This window comes from Lissotriton helveticus, chromosome 5_1 (genome assembly GCF_964261635.1).
Source record: "Lissotriton helveticus chromosome 5_1, aLisHel1.1, whole genome shotgun sequence".
Taxonomy (NCBI): Eukaryota; Metazoa; Chordata; class Amphibia; order Caudata; family Salamandridae; genus Lissotriton; species Lissotriton helveticus.
Window position 1 is genome coordinate 1,974,376,483 of NC_136065.1, and position 13,089 is coordinate 1,974,389,571.

A 13,089-nucleotide genomic window follows, 5' to 3' on the forward strand; every position below is an offset into this window, starting at 1 on the left:
ACATCAGCAGAATGTTATTCACTGGTAAGGAGTGGGTCCCTAACTATATCAGCAGAATGCAATTCACTGGTAAGGAGTGGGTCCCTAACTACATCAGCAGAATGTTATTCACTGGCAACAAGTGGCTCTCTAACTACAGTAGCAGAACGTTATTCACTGGTAAGGAGCGGGTCCCTAACTACAACAGAAGAATGTTATTCACTGGTAAGGCGTGGGTCCCTAAGTACATCAGCAGAATTATATTCACTGGTAAGGAGTGGGTCCCTAACTACATCAGAAGAATGTTATTCACTGGTAAGGCGTGGGTCCCTAACTACATCAGCAGAATGTTATTTACTGGTAAGGAGTGGCCCCCTACCTACAGAAGCAGAATTGTATTCACTGTTCAGGAGTGGGTCCCTAACTACATCAGAAGAATGTTATTCACTGGTAAGGAGTGGGTCCCCAAGTAGATCAGCAGAGTTATATTCACTGGTAAGGAGTGGGTCCCTAACTACAGCAGCAGAATTTTAATCACTGGTAAGGAGTGGCCCCCTTCCTACAGCAGCAGAATCCTATTCCCTGACAACAAGTGGCTCTCTAACTACAGTAGCAGAATTGTATTCACTGATAAGGAGTGACCCCCTAATTACATCAGCACAATTGTATTCACTGGTAAGGAGGGGCTTGCTAGCTTAAGCAGCAGAATGGTATTCACTGATAAGGAGTGCCCCCCTAACTACTGTAGCAGAATGTTATGCACAAGTAAGGCGTGACCCCATAACTACAGTCATGGAAGGTGCCCCATGGTACAGTGTAGCCCTCAAACTCCCTCAGAGAAACTCAAAGAAAAGGAGGGTTGCCCTAGCAGTGCAGCAGAATCTACAAATTAAGCAGCGTCCTTCAAACTATAGAAGGGGCGTAAAACAACCCACAACTGACGCTCCAGAAGCCCTTCCGAGGTAAGGCACAGCCCCAAACTACAGCAACATTCAGGCTTAGCCAGGGACTTCCACAACAGAGGATCCTCATAGATAAGGAGCATCCCCCAAACAATCACATCCAGAAGTGATGCAGCAGGATATTATGAAAGTAGAGGTAAGGAGCAGCATCCACCCAACCTATTGCAAAAATGTGTTTAAGCGTTAGGTGAGTTCTGAAGCTACTGCAGCAGGAAGTCCCAGGTAAGAAGCAGCGAGTATTACTCCCACAGGATGATATCCTTGAAAATAAGGAATTATGCGTGAAACCTGGCATAGTAAGATGTGAGAGAACTTAGAGATAGCTTTGACATGTGAGGTCTGACCCTGGAAGATCTGTGTAAACTGACAGCTCTCCCCGATGGATATCTCAACTGTCTTCAACTGAGGAAATATGTGAAACTTGAGTGACAGTCTTGCTCTCTGATGCTCGAACCTGTAATGTCTGTTAAACCATAACGTTAGTTCCGCTTGAACCCAGGTCTTTGGTCATCTTCATAACCTGAGGGATATGCATTGTCACGATACAGATCTAAGATCTGTAACCTAAGTGGTAGGTCGTCTGTATGTAAGATGTCTGTATTGATAGTAATAGTTCTGCTATCCAGCACATATTTTACAAGCATTGCATTTGTTTCCTCTCCATTCAGGTCCTTCTTAATACCATAACATACTATCCATTTGTTGCTTAATTACCTTGAGCATGTTCATGCTTCTCCTGAAGTCTGATAGACTTTTCTGTCTCTTTATCCAGAGTGCTACTGAAGGTCCCCCTGAAGACCAAGGGCTGACTGCGGAGTCTCCTGAGCGCCCGTATCTGGGCCTAGCTCTGTCGCAGACCTCTGACGGTGGAGGTTCAGATGTGTTTGCGGATGGAGATTATGTGACGAGTCCAACTGCACTACTGGGGCCCCCTCTACCACGAGAGAACAGCACCCTGCCGAGGTACAGCAAGGACCCTACCAGCCCCTTCAGCGACGAGACTGATGGGCTGGAGACTGATGGAACTCCTTTCCTGCCATCTCGTAACCAATCTCCAGGTATGATTGCTCTGCAGTCCTGCAGTTTTTGGTCAAGTGCCCAATGATCAGTTGAACTAACAGTCTTGTAATGCTTGGCCAAATCCAGCATACAAAGCATAAATAACAGAGGGACAAGCCGGAAAAGAGAGAAACCAGGTAGAGCATAATGGAGGGGAAAGCGTGAGACTAAAGGGGATAATACATTGCAGGCTTGCGGCCTGATTTACACTACAGACAGTGATCATTACCTGCGCCCGTCTGGCAGACTACTGAACACCATAATTTGAGGTCTGTGCCACCCCTGCGATCAACTCTGGGCCTTCATTAGAGCCGCTGCTACAGTGTCTCCTTTGAAGACACTGAAAGTTTGCTGAGTCTCTGCCAAGTTGTTGGCGACTGCTCAGTAAACTTTTTGTTTTGTCAAGAGAAGCTCTCATTACTAGTTTGATTAAAAAAAATGTTTTTAAAAAGCCTTGTGAGTTTTGTCACAGGGTGTGCGGCCATTTTTAGGTCTTGCTGAACCAGCATGCATGCGCTGTCAGCGAGACATTTAGTAAGCCGGGATTACTTTCACTTTTGCGGCGCCGCGATTACTTTCACTTTCGCAGCGCTGTGTGCAGTGTGGCACTTGAGAATGACACTTCCTTCATTAGGCGCCTCCCACGGAATGCGGGGGTCTTAGCTTTGGAGAAAACTGCGCAAGGAAACAGGTAACCTATACTGATTTGGAAGATTAGTTTGACATTCGCTCAGCTTCGCGAACGTTGTGCGGTCTCTGTGTATTCCCCATGAACCTTTTATGTGACCAAACCTGCGCCATTTTTAACCCTTCCTACTTCCTTTTTTATGTATTTATTTTTGGCAGACATGTCAATGATACCGGAAGATAAAACATTCAAAATAAGATAAGTAATCACTATGTCAGTCTATTTGTTTAGCACATTAACTATCAGGTTAAATCTTACAGAAAACCATTAAATGGGTTACGAACTCTACCAATCTTATTTAGGTGATGCATAAATACGAAAACATCCCTGAAACCAAATAAATAGATTAATCATTCTAAACAGAACAAGGTTATCTTAAATAGGGCATAAATAAAGTCCATGCTTGGTAATCATAAATGAGATTTCCGTAACATATATCTAGCAATTGTGACCACCACATGGTCATTGCTGGGGTTCGCTGTTTAACCATAATCGAACAATACAAATTCTTGTTGCAGTTGTCATAACAAACACTTTCCAAGTGGATTTTGATGGCTTGTGCTCAGAAATTCCTGATATGATTAACTTCGGTTTTGGAACTAAAGTAATTCTAAGCAACTGGTTAATTTCCCAATAAACTTGAACCCAATATAAATGAATTTGACTACAGGTGGCAAACATATGAATTGTGTAAGCATTAAGAGCACCACATAGGCTACAGACCCAGGAGAAAAGTCTCCGAGGAGAAAAATGTACATCTTGGATCACCTTGTGATGGTTTGCTTTGGTCATAAATATTAAAGACCATGGGCCATATGTATCAACATTCTGATTTGCGATTTTCAAATAGTGATTTTTTAGAAATCGCTATTTGAGAATTGCAAATAGGGATGTATGTAAAAAAATCGCAATTTTTTTGCGATTTCTTAATATTCCTTAATTGTGATATGCAAATTGTGAATCACAATTAGGGAATACTTTCCCATTCATTTCTATGGGCCAGGAGGCCTATAGGAATGAATGGGAAGTTATTCTCAATTTGCGATTCGCAATTTGAGAATCGCAAATTGAGAATAATTTCAAGGTTGCAAGGGTGTCATAAGGACAATTTACATGTGTGTGCATATGGCGCACATACATACCCTAAGGGCATGTATGTGCGCCACATGGCACTTTGAAAAATGCAAAAAAGTGCATTTTTCAAAGAAATCGCAAATTACCACCAACTTGAAATTGCACGTTTTTGGTGCTTCTTACATTGCATTTAAGGAATCGCAACATTTGCGATTCCTTAAATGCAATCGCAAAATAAGGAATCGCAAATTTTGTGATTCCTTATTTTGCCTTAATACATACCCTTTGGCAAAATTGCATTCGCAAACGCCGAAATTCTGCGAATTACGGCATTTGCAAATGCAATTTGGCTTGACACATATGGCCCCATGTGGCTATAATAGGTGGATGTGCTACAATTTAGACAATATCCGTTTGATTCCTTCATCAGCTTTTGGTAAACACGACCAATTTGTCTTTAATGTTTACTATGGAATAATTCTATAAATTAAGTAGCTGCTACATTCAGCTGCTGGAATATTAGCCATTAGAGTACATTTATATATTGCAGTCTAAGTAAGTGAATATTTCTATTTTAAAACTTCAAAAGTAGATGTCTATCTCCCTTCAAATAATTGACCCACATTGAACAATCCACTCTTGGACCATTATAGCAGTAAAGGATCGTGAGAAAAGTAAGGAAACTGTGGATTGTCCCAAAATGAAGTTTGCCTGGAGCTTTTAGGAATCAAAAAGTGATTGTCAAAGCACTTCCAGACAGAGAAATAGATGGATAAAGGCGTACACTTGAAGTACGAAGAATCATAAAATTCAGATCTAGCTATTACATTAGCATATAATGTCTGGAGCCACCATGTATCAATAATGCCTTAAACCTGTGAGTCTACAAGAACATGCTGCCGAATAATAATAATAATATTTAAGATTAGGTAACACCCTGCCACATGTGTTTATATCACTATATAGATTAATTCCATTGCCTATACACACACCTAATAAGGTAGCAGTTAAATATAAATGAATAGTTCAGAATAAGTCTATGAATTGAAAATTGAAATTGAAAAGCTTATTATAGTTGAGGGATACCATTTCTTTAACGTTGGGGAGGATTGAATCCCAGTAAAATTATTGAAGCTATGTACCACTTAGCATGGGAATTATGTTGTTCTGCGAGATTTATGTCTTGCTCATGTTCTATACATAATTGGAAAGTTTACAAAAATATTCTGCTTCAATGATAGCTTAAACTGGAATGGAAGTGAACACCACTATGCTGCCAGCATTTGTGGCAGCCCAGATCTCTACAGAGTTTAAAATTACAGAAGAAAATGCCTTAGACTCCTGTAGATATTTCAAGAATGGCTGCAGATAGGGGGAAATTAATAATGGGCGTTGCTACATGTACTACACAGTGTGGAGATTTCTTCTGTAAAGATCCACTACAGCAAAGATGAGCTGAGCTGCCTGTGTAAAGTAGATGAGTTCTAATGAGGAAAATATCACAGCCATGCTATTTAGAGTTGTCCATCAGGCTGACCAGGAGACCCTCTTGAAAGCTTTTTTCTGCACCTAATAGGATCTTCTTGGCTTTCTCATCAAGAGCTTCTTCAACATCAAAAGCTGCTGTTGCTAAATTTGTATAAAATGTGGTATTGCAACCCTTTAAATCCCCACTTGTGGGCTAGGCCTTTGTCTAAATCTGCCCCCCCCATCTATGAGAGTCCTCAAGGTGATCTGATCCTGGTATCTATGGGAGCCCAGCTCTATCCTGTGCAGGCATTAAAACCCTAACTCCACCAGACCATTTCCCCGCAGATCACACCCTTCTGCTGCCAGTGGACATCTAGCAGCAAAACACAATCCCCCGTTTGAGGCACATAAAGAACCTGCGCTTCTCCATCTGCCCCAAATTACTGCCACGCTCCAAAGTCTCCCACGACCTGTCTTTTCCACGGCAACAAGCGGAAACAGCCCCAGGTATGGCCCTGCCCTTTCAGTAACAGTCTAATGTGTACACACTCCTAGTATGTCAACAGTCCCTTGGTTACTTTTATGGTCGCAGTAAATAAAGGAGCCGCGATTCTTGGCGACGTGATTACACTGAAAGAATGCAGTCTCAACTGAGCACCCCGAGCACAGTACACAAACCAAGATTCTCATTGGAAGTCCTTGATTGGGAACAATTTCGGCCCCCGAGAAGCATAACCTAAAGCTTACATCCTTTCCTTTTTACAAGTTTAAGAGCACTTTGTAAGAAACCTGGACGTTTTGTTTGGAATAGCATCGCTCTTTTGTTGAAATGAAAGCAATAGGTCTGAGTGACTCAGTCACCCACAGAACAAGCATTGGCATGGCCAATAGGTCTCGCCTTTGGGACCTTATAAGTGTTTAACCATGCAACAGTTCATGTTGGTGCACCAAGGATATTGTGCTGCATAACTAAATACGTATAAGGTCCCAAAAGCAAGACCTATTGGCTATGCCAATGCTTGTTAATATTTTTTGTTCAGACCTCCCGGTACTGAAGTGAAAAACAAAATACATCAGACTAAATGCGGATTGTCACTTGCAACTACATCCACAGCCCAACTGGTGTAGGTTTTCCACTGGCAGAACCAGCAGGGGCACTACAATGGGAAAAATGACAGTCCGCCCAACTCAAAATAGAGGGCCAATGTGGTAGGCAGGATACTCATTTGTGACAAGCATCCTGCCTGTCAAACTCAAAATCAGGGCCTCATTCTGCATGGTCATCATTATATTTACATTTGTATTCTTTTAAATGGAAATAGGAGAAAAAAAACAGAAACAGAGCTTTCTTCCCTATCATAGGGCCTGATTCTAACCTTATTCCTGAATACATGCATTGCATTTGTACTTGACTCATGGTGAAGCAATGCCTCAATAACCACCAGCTCCTCCACGCCATGCAGTACGGCTTCAGGCCCAACCACAGTTCAGAAACCGCACTCCTCGCACCACAGATGACATCTGCATGATCCTTGACAGGGGAGACATGGAAGCCCTAATTCTTAGAGACCTCTCGGTAGCATTTGACATGGTCTCACACCCGATCCTCATCAGGCTCCTGCATGAGATTGCCATTCAAGGACCTGCTTTCTGCTGAATCTTCTTAATGGATATAACACAAGCTATCAGCCTGGCACCTTACTCGTCAGAAGTCTGCAAAACTCATCTGTGGAGTGCCTCAAGGTTTATTGCTCAGACCCACCCTCTTCAACGCATACATGGTCCCTCTGGCTGACGTCACCCATGCACACATCAAAATTGTCTCCGGAGTCAATATCACACAACTCATGCTCTGCCTCTCAGAACAGACCCCAATCAGAAGAAACAAGTTCATCACCTGCCTTAACGAAGTTGCTAACTGTCTCAAGCTCAACACCGACAAGACAGAAATAGTGCTCTTCTGCAAGAATACTTCTTCATGGGACTTCAAGTTTTGGCTGACCGTACTTGGCTACACACCCAGCACCCACACCAGGAACCTAGGACCATTAACAGATGCTGAAGAAAATCTACAAATGGCTCCCAAGCAGCACTAGAAAAACTGTCACCCATGTCCTAGTCACCAGCAAGGTGGACTACGGGAACACCCTCTACACCAGGATCACCAAGCAGCTCACTAGAAGACTACAAACCATCCAGATCTCACATCGCTCCACACCTCGGAGAGCTCCACTGGCTTCCGCAAGAGAAACGTGCTCATTTCAAACTCATTACACACATTCAAGGCACTACACAACGTAGGCCTCGCCTACCTGAACTGTCTCATCTTCTTCCACCAACCACCCAGACACCTCTGCCCTCCAGGACTCCTACAAATATACATCCCACGAATACATAAAATCAGATCAGGAGGACGGGCATTCTCTTACATCAGTCCTGAAGTTTGGGATTGCCTCCCACCATATCAGAGTCTCCTCCTCTCTTCTTGAATTCAACAAGACTTATCTTTTTAGTTAACCAACCTACCATGGGCATGTCTAGGCACACACACCTACTGGGCACCAGGATACCCTTACGGGTGATAGTGCGCTTAACAAAACACACATAATATAACACAACTAGTCTTTAAAAAGTAGGGAATACCCTGGTTCACCCTGATCAGTCGGGCTTTATGCCTCATCGTAACACTGCCCTCAATCTGCGCCGACTGCATGGGCTACTAGGCAGAGTACCCACCATATTGGAGCTGGGTATACTGATATCATTGGATATCATTGGATTCCACCATGGCAGTCGACATGGTCGAGTGGCCTTACTTATTCGTAGTATTGAGTAAATTAGGGTTTGGCCCTGAGCTCATGAGCTGGATCTGTCTTTTGTACTCCGGCCCTATGGCCTGAGTGGTAGTGAACAATAGTAAATCCCCAGATTTCCTGCTGAGCCTGGGGCACACGCCAGGGCTGCCCCCTGTCTCCGCTTCTCTCAGCGCCTGGCGGCCTTGATCAGGCAAGATTGAGTAATCCGCAGAATGCGGTGGTCCTCGGATTGGGAAGACAAGATATCATTGTACACGGACGACATTCTCCTTTACATAACCTCTCCAAGTGCCTCACTGATTGGTCTACTCGACATACTTGCAATATTCGCAAAATATTCAGGATTCACCGTAAAATCGTCCAAGTCTGTAGTCTACGTCCTTCAAGGGGATCCGCCCAACATACCGTGAAACTGCCCGGTCCAGATAGCGCATGATGGCTTCCGATACCTCGTCATCTGTGACGCTTAATTCAAAGCTCCGATTTGCCCGTAATTTAGAACCGCCCATACAGAGGCTGAAAAGAGATATCGCACATTGGAAATCCCTCCTCCTTTCCCTGTTAGGAAGGGCAGTCTTTTTCGAAATAATGGCCCTGCCTCATTTTTTGTATGCTCTCCAGAACACGATGGTCCCAGTCCCAGCGTCCTAGTTTAAAGAAATAGAGAGTCTCCAAAGGGAACTCCTCTGAGACGGCAGGCCCCGAATTGCGTTTTCCAAGTTAACTCTCAACTGGTACGATGGGGGCATTAGTCTTCCCGACCTAAAGAAATATTATTGGGCATTCCATGGACAGATGGCTGCTTCCAGGAGGAGATTTCAGCAGAGCATTGTACGCCAGACCCTGTAGATTCCCTCTAACTGGCACGCCGGCACACTCCGTCCATGTATGGCACGCAGCCAATAAGCACCTGAAATGGGACAATAAGTTCACTCTGGCTACTCCACTGTGGAGTTCCGAGAGAATGGGGAGACTATTGACAAGTGGGGCCTCATTGGGATTTCGCAGATCAAAGATGTCTGGGGTGACTTCTCTCAAACAGCAGTACAGCTTGGCAGACACCGAGTACTATTGATACCTTCAAGTACGGCATTCGTTGCTTACTCAGGTGCCAGGTAACACAACTCTTCCGGAATCCTCCCCCCTGGAGGATAGATTACTAGACGGACATCTCCGGGAAAAGACCATCTTTCTCATCTATAGAATACTGATCAATAACAGAGAATGGAGAGTGCAGAAGAGGGTGTGGGGAAATAGGGACGTTCATCCACATTCTGTGGAATTGCTCACATATACAATCATACTGGAAGGACATACACCACACACTGCAGGAAGTCCTGTGGTAGACATACAGCCAGAGGCTCGAAGATGTATACTAAATGTTTGGGAGCCTACAGATCACAACACGTACACTACACAATGGGCAACGCTAGCATACATGATAGCGAAAAGGAACATAGCACAGCAGTGGGGCGCAAGCCAGCCGCCCCAAATGAGAAGGTGGGAGGAAGACCAAGATTGTTGTAAGTATAGGGAAATGTTAGTCTACATGGCCAGAGGGTGCCCTTGGAAGTGGTGTAAGGTGTGGGAAGCCTGGAATCAATTAAGAGGTGATATCTGTCCTGCTCCTTGTTGGCAGATCAATACTGAAACTCTCGAAACCCCTTGATTTAACCAATATGTTAATTGTGACCTGTATTTTGATGTTAATGATAGAAATAAGGAACGGTGAAGTTGCTTGCTCGTAATCAATTGATGTGATGTATGTCGAAACTGTTTAATAAAAAGAAATATTTTTTAAAAAGTATGGAATATTAGTGCAGGATGGGGTCTACCAGGTGCAACAAGTGAATTCAATGAGGTGTAGGTAAGGCAAAAGTGTGTTCAATACTTGAATTTTAAAAAGAATGAAACACATTATTGGCCACTTTGGAGAACCCTTTAGGGTTATCAACCATCAACTAAATTGCTTTCAATATCTTCTTTTCTTTATATTTACAGAATATGTGAACCAGCGTGAAGCAGAGACACCGTTGCCGGGTCGATATCAAAAACCCTCTGTGTCAACCCTGGAGAAGCAGAAGGGACTGCTTAGTAAAAATGGCCTTGTTAGGGAGCCCAGGGATGTCGCTCCTTTGGGATTCAGCAGTGCCATGGACAATCCTGAGTACCTGATTCCACGTAGCCGACCCATGCCGAGCCCCCAAGCACAGGCTTTTGACAACCTATACTATTGGGATCAGGAACCTGTTACCAAAGGCAGTCGAGAGGAAGGTGCCAGCACCAATGGGTTCACAACACCCACAGCAGAGAACCCAGAGTACCTTGGACTGGCTGAGTCCCTCAGTCGACCAAATGATGTCTCCAGTTAAGGACAAAGTGGCATCTGGTGGGATTCTCTCAAAGCTAATGTGAGGGGTTAACAAAGTATTCAGAATACAACGGCAGCTTGAATGTGTAGCATAACACTAGGTACTACTGTACTTTCTCCATCAAGATTGGGGTGCCATAAGGGCCCCTGTTGGAACAGGACATTTCCTGCAAATGCCTCTGAGCTCACTTTGTGGCGTGGCGAGGTGGAATGACTTCTGTGTTTGTTGTTGAGTGGCTCCCCTTTTTTCCTTTCTGTTTTAACTTGGTTGCTAGTAGACTCACCAGCACTGGCCAGTCATGATAAACTTTGCCTGTGTAATGGAGGTTTGTGATACATGGGTTCAGTCGGACCTCTGTGGGCATTTTGCAGCAAGTCAAAGGCAACAATATAGACTTGGTCATTGCACTCCCATACTCCAATTTTTTAGGAGATCTCAGAATGTGGCAAAAAGCAAATGGATTTGTGAATTATGCGACAAGTGATCCAAAATATATATCCAGCTCAGCCAGAAAAAAAGGCTCAGACAAGACTTCTAGGGAGTAAAAATGTAGTCATCTGTCTCAACTGGGTGCAGCTGTCTCTACAAGGAGAAAGAAGGTATTGTAGTCCGATGAGAGCCTTTGAAACAGGAGGACAGCTGTTAAGCCTCTGATGGTGCCAAGCACTGGTGCTGTTAAATTTCCACTGGCTGTGGGGCTATTAACACGATGCAAGGCCTTTGTTTCCTTTCTGGGAAGTGATTTTCCGGGTTGTACAGAACTGCATTGAGCTGAAACCATAGAGACTTAAATAAAAGTGCCTTGGCTTCTGGCCTCAGCTTTCATTGGGATCCACCATCGAATTATGACACAAAGTGCCTTCTGAAGACCATGCGACCCGAGCTAGACAGGGTTGTCAAGAGACACCCAAATAGGGGGAGAGGTGGGAGAAGGTGTGCACAAGGGACGTCGAAGCAGGAATGATGAGAGATTTAGTGTTTCAGCACACTAAGTGGAGCATCTCAATGGGGCAAAAGAAGCGGCGGTCAGGCAAAATAAGAAGAGGTGGCCTGGCGGTGGATAGCTGCATTGTTTAATTGAGCAAGGCTCAAGACAGTTTTCAAATTTGTAAGAGGAAAATACTGGCTGAGGCAATTTAGAGGGAAAGGGTCTTTAAAAAGACTGTGTTTTTGAAGGTAATGTATGTAACTTTGTATTTGCCAAGGACAATGTGAGCTATTGGAGTAGTTTTAAGGTGGTTGTAAATTTCCTTTAGCACTGAGAATTATTTCTGTGAACTCTCAGAATGATTGGGTGGAGAAGCCACATCTCACAGTCTCAGTGGAGTCTTAAGCCCTGATCACAACAGCGATGCTAATTTAAATTTCTAAAAAACGCACATAATTAACACATCCCTCTTTTCAATACCTACAAATGACTGCACTTTATGCTAATGGTAACTAGTGGTTGTTCAGTTTGCACCCATTATTTGCACAAAAGTTATAAGTAGGGTCTTACTGTCCAAATAACTACCGTCTCAGAAAGTGGCCTGCGCAAACTAACACCACAATGAAGTGACCCTTGCGCACCATATATAAATACTTTAGGCGCAAGAGTGTGGTGCAAGAAACAGAACCAATACCTTCTGGTCTTTTGTCATAGATAAACTTAAAAATACTGCATGTAAAAATACTGGAGAGGCAGCTGCCAAATTCAGGCCGCTTAATAATCGATGCCGTCTAATTTTCAAGATAGTTGATAAGGAGTTCAACCTCTTGGTAAAAAAGCCCATAGAGATCCTGAAACCCCTAACTCTTCTACATTTAAACTCACTAAAAGAAGCCTGCAAAAAGAACTTTAATTGATCTAGATTCAATGACGTTCTTGGTTGGTGAATTCACTTGAGCCAAATGTAGCTGCAAACCAGCACCCGCTATACAAGAATTCCAAGGGAAGCACATTTCTGCTCCTCCCTAAAATAACTTTGAACGCTTTTGCCTGCAAGTCAAGGTTAAATGACAACACCACAAACATCAAAACCTTGCATACTCTTAAACAATAATCTACTGAAAATCAAACTCATCCTCTACTTTTTTTTTTATCTCAAAATCAATTTGATTGGATTTTTGAGTAAATATTACAGAAACCCAAGAAGGGTAGTCAAAAATCTATTATGCAAGAGTATTTACGCGGCTATGAGACCAATCACAGTGCTGTTGTTTCTGAGGGCTTCTCAAGCTTCTGGAGAAAGCAAGTGAACTTCCTGGGAAGGAAAGGGCAGGGAAGGAGGTGGGAAGAACACGTTTGTATTTCTAAGCAGGAGGTAGAGGGGCAGTAGGTGGGAAGGAAAGAAGGGGAAGGGAGAACAATTCAATGATAACATCTATGGGAGGGTCAAAGATCTGTGTGGGGGGTAGGTTTGGGCTAGTCGCAAAATGGCACCGTGGAAGGGGTGATAGCGGGAAGACACTAAGGTAAGAATACTATCTCAGGAGCAGGGGTTCCTCTATCAACCAAATCGTTAGGGGGGCCTAAGTATGATCCTCGTCCACCAGTCTGCCTAATCAAATAAGTGGAAGGTGCGAAGACGAGGCAGTTGGAAGTGGAAGTTCTCAAGTCTGGACATGTAGTCAATGAGAGGCTGCCAGAGCGCAGGAATTTTTGCAAGTTTGTGGGTGAGCTGTTTTTA

General features: G+C 43.7%; 1 protein-coding gene across 1 annotated transcript in view; it reads left to right on the forward strand.

The window, feature by feature from the left end:
- Positions 1–11,245, forward strand: part of ERBB2 (erb-b2 receptor tyrosine kinase 2) — a 408,618-nt gene extending 397,373 nt beyond the window's left edge. The window contains exons 26-27 of the mRNA XM_078645660.1: positions 1,714–1,999; positions 10,050–11,245. Of these exons, the coding sequence (XP_078501786.1) occupies positions 1,714–1,999; positions 10,050–10,420 (657 nt within the window). The 3' untranslated portion in view covers positions 10,421–11,245. The remainder of the gene's footprint in view (positions 1–1,713; positions 2,000–10,049) is intronic.
- The last annotated feature ends 1,844 nt before the right edge of the window (positions 11,246–13,089 follow it).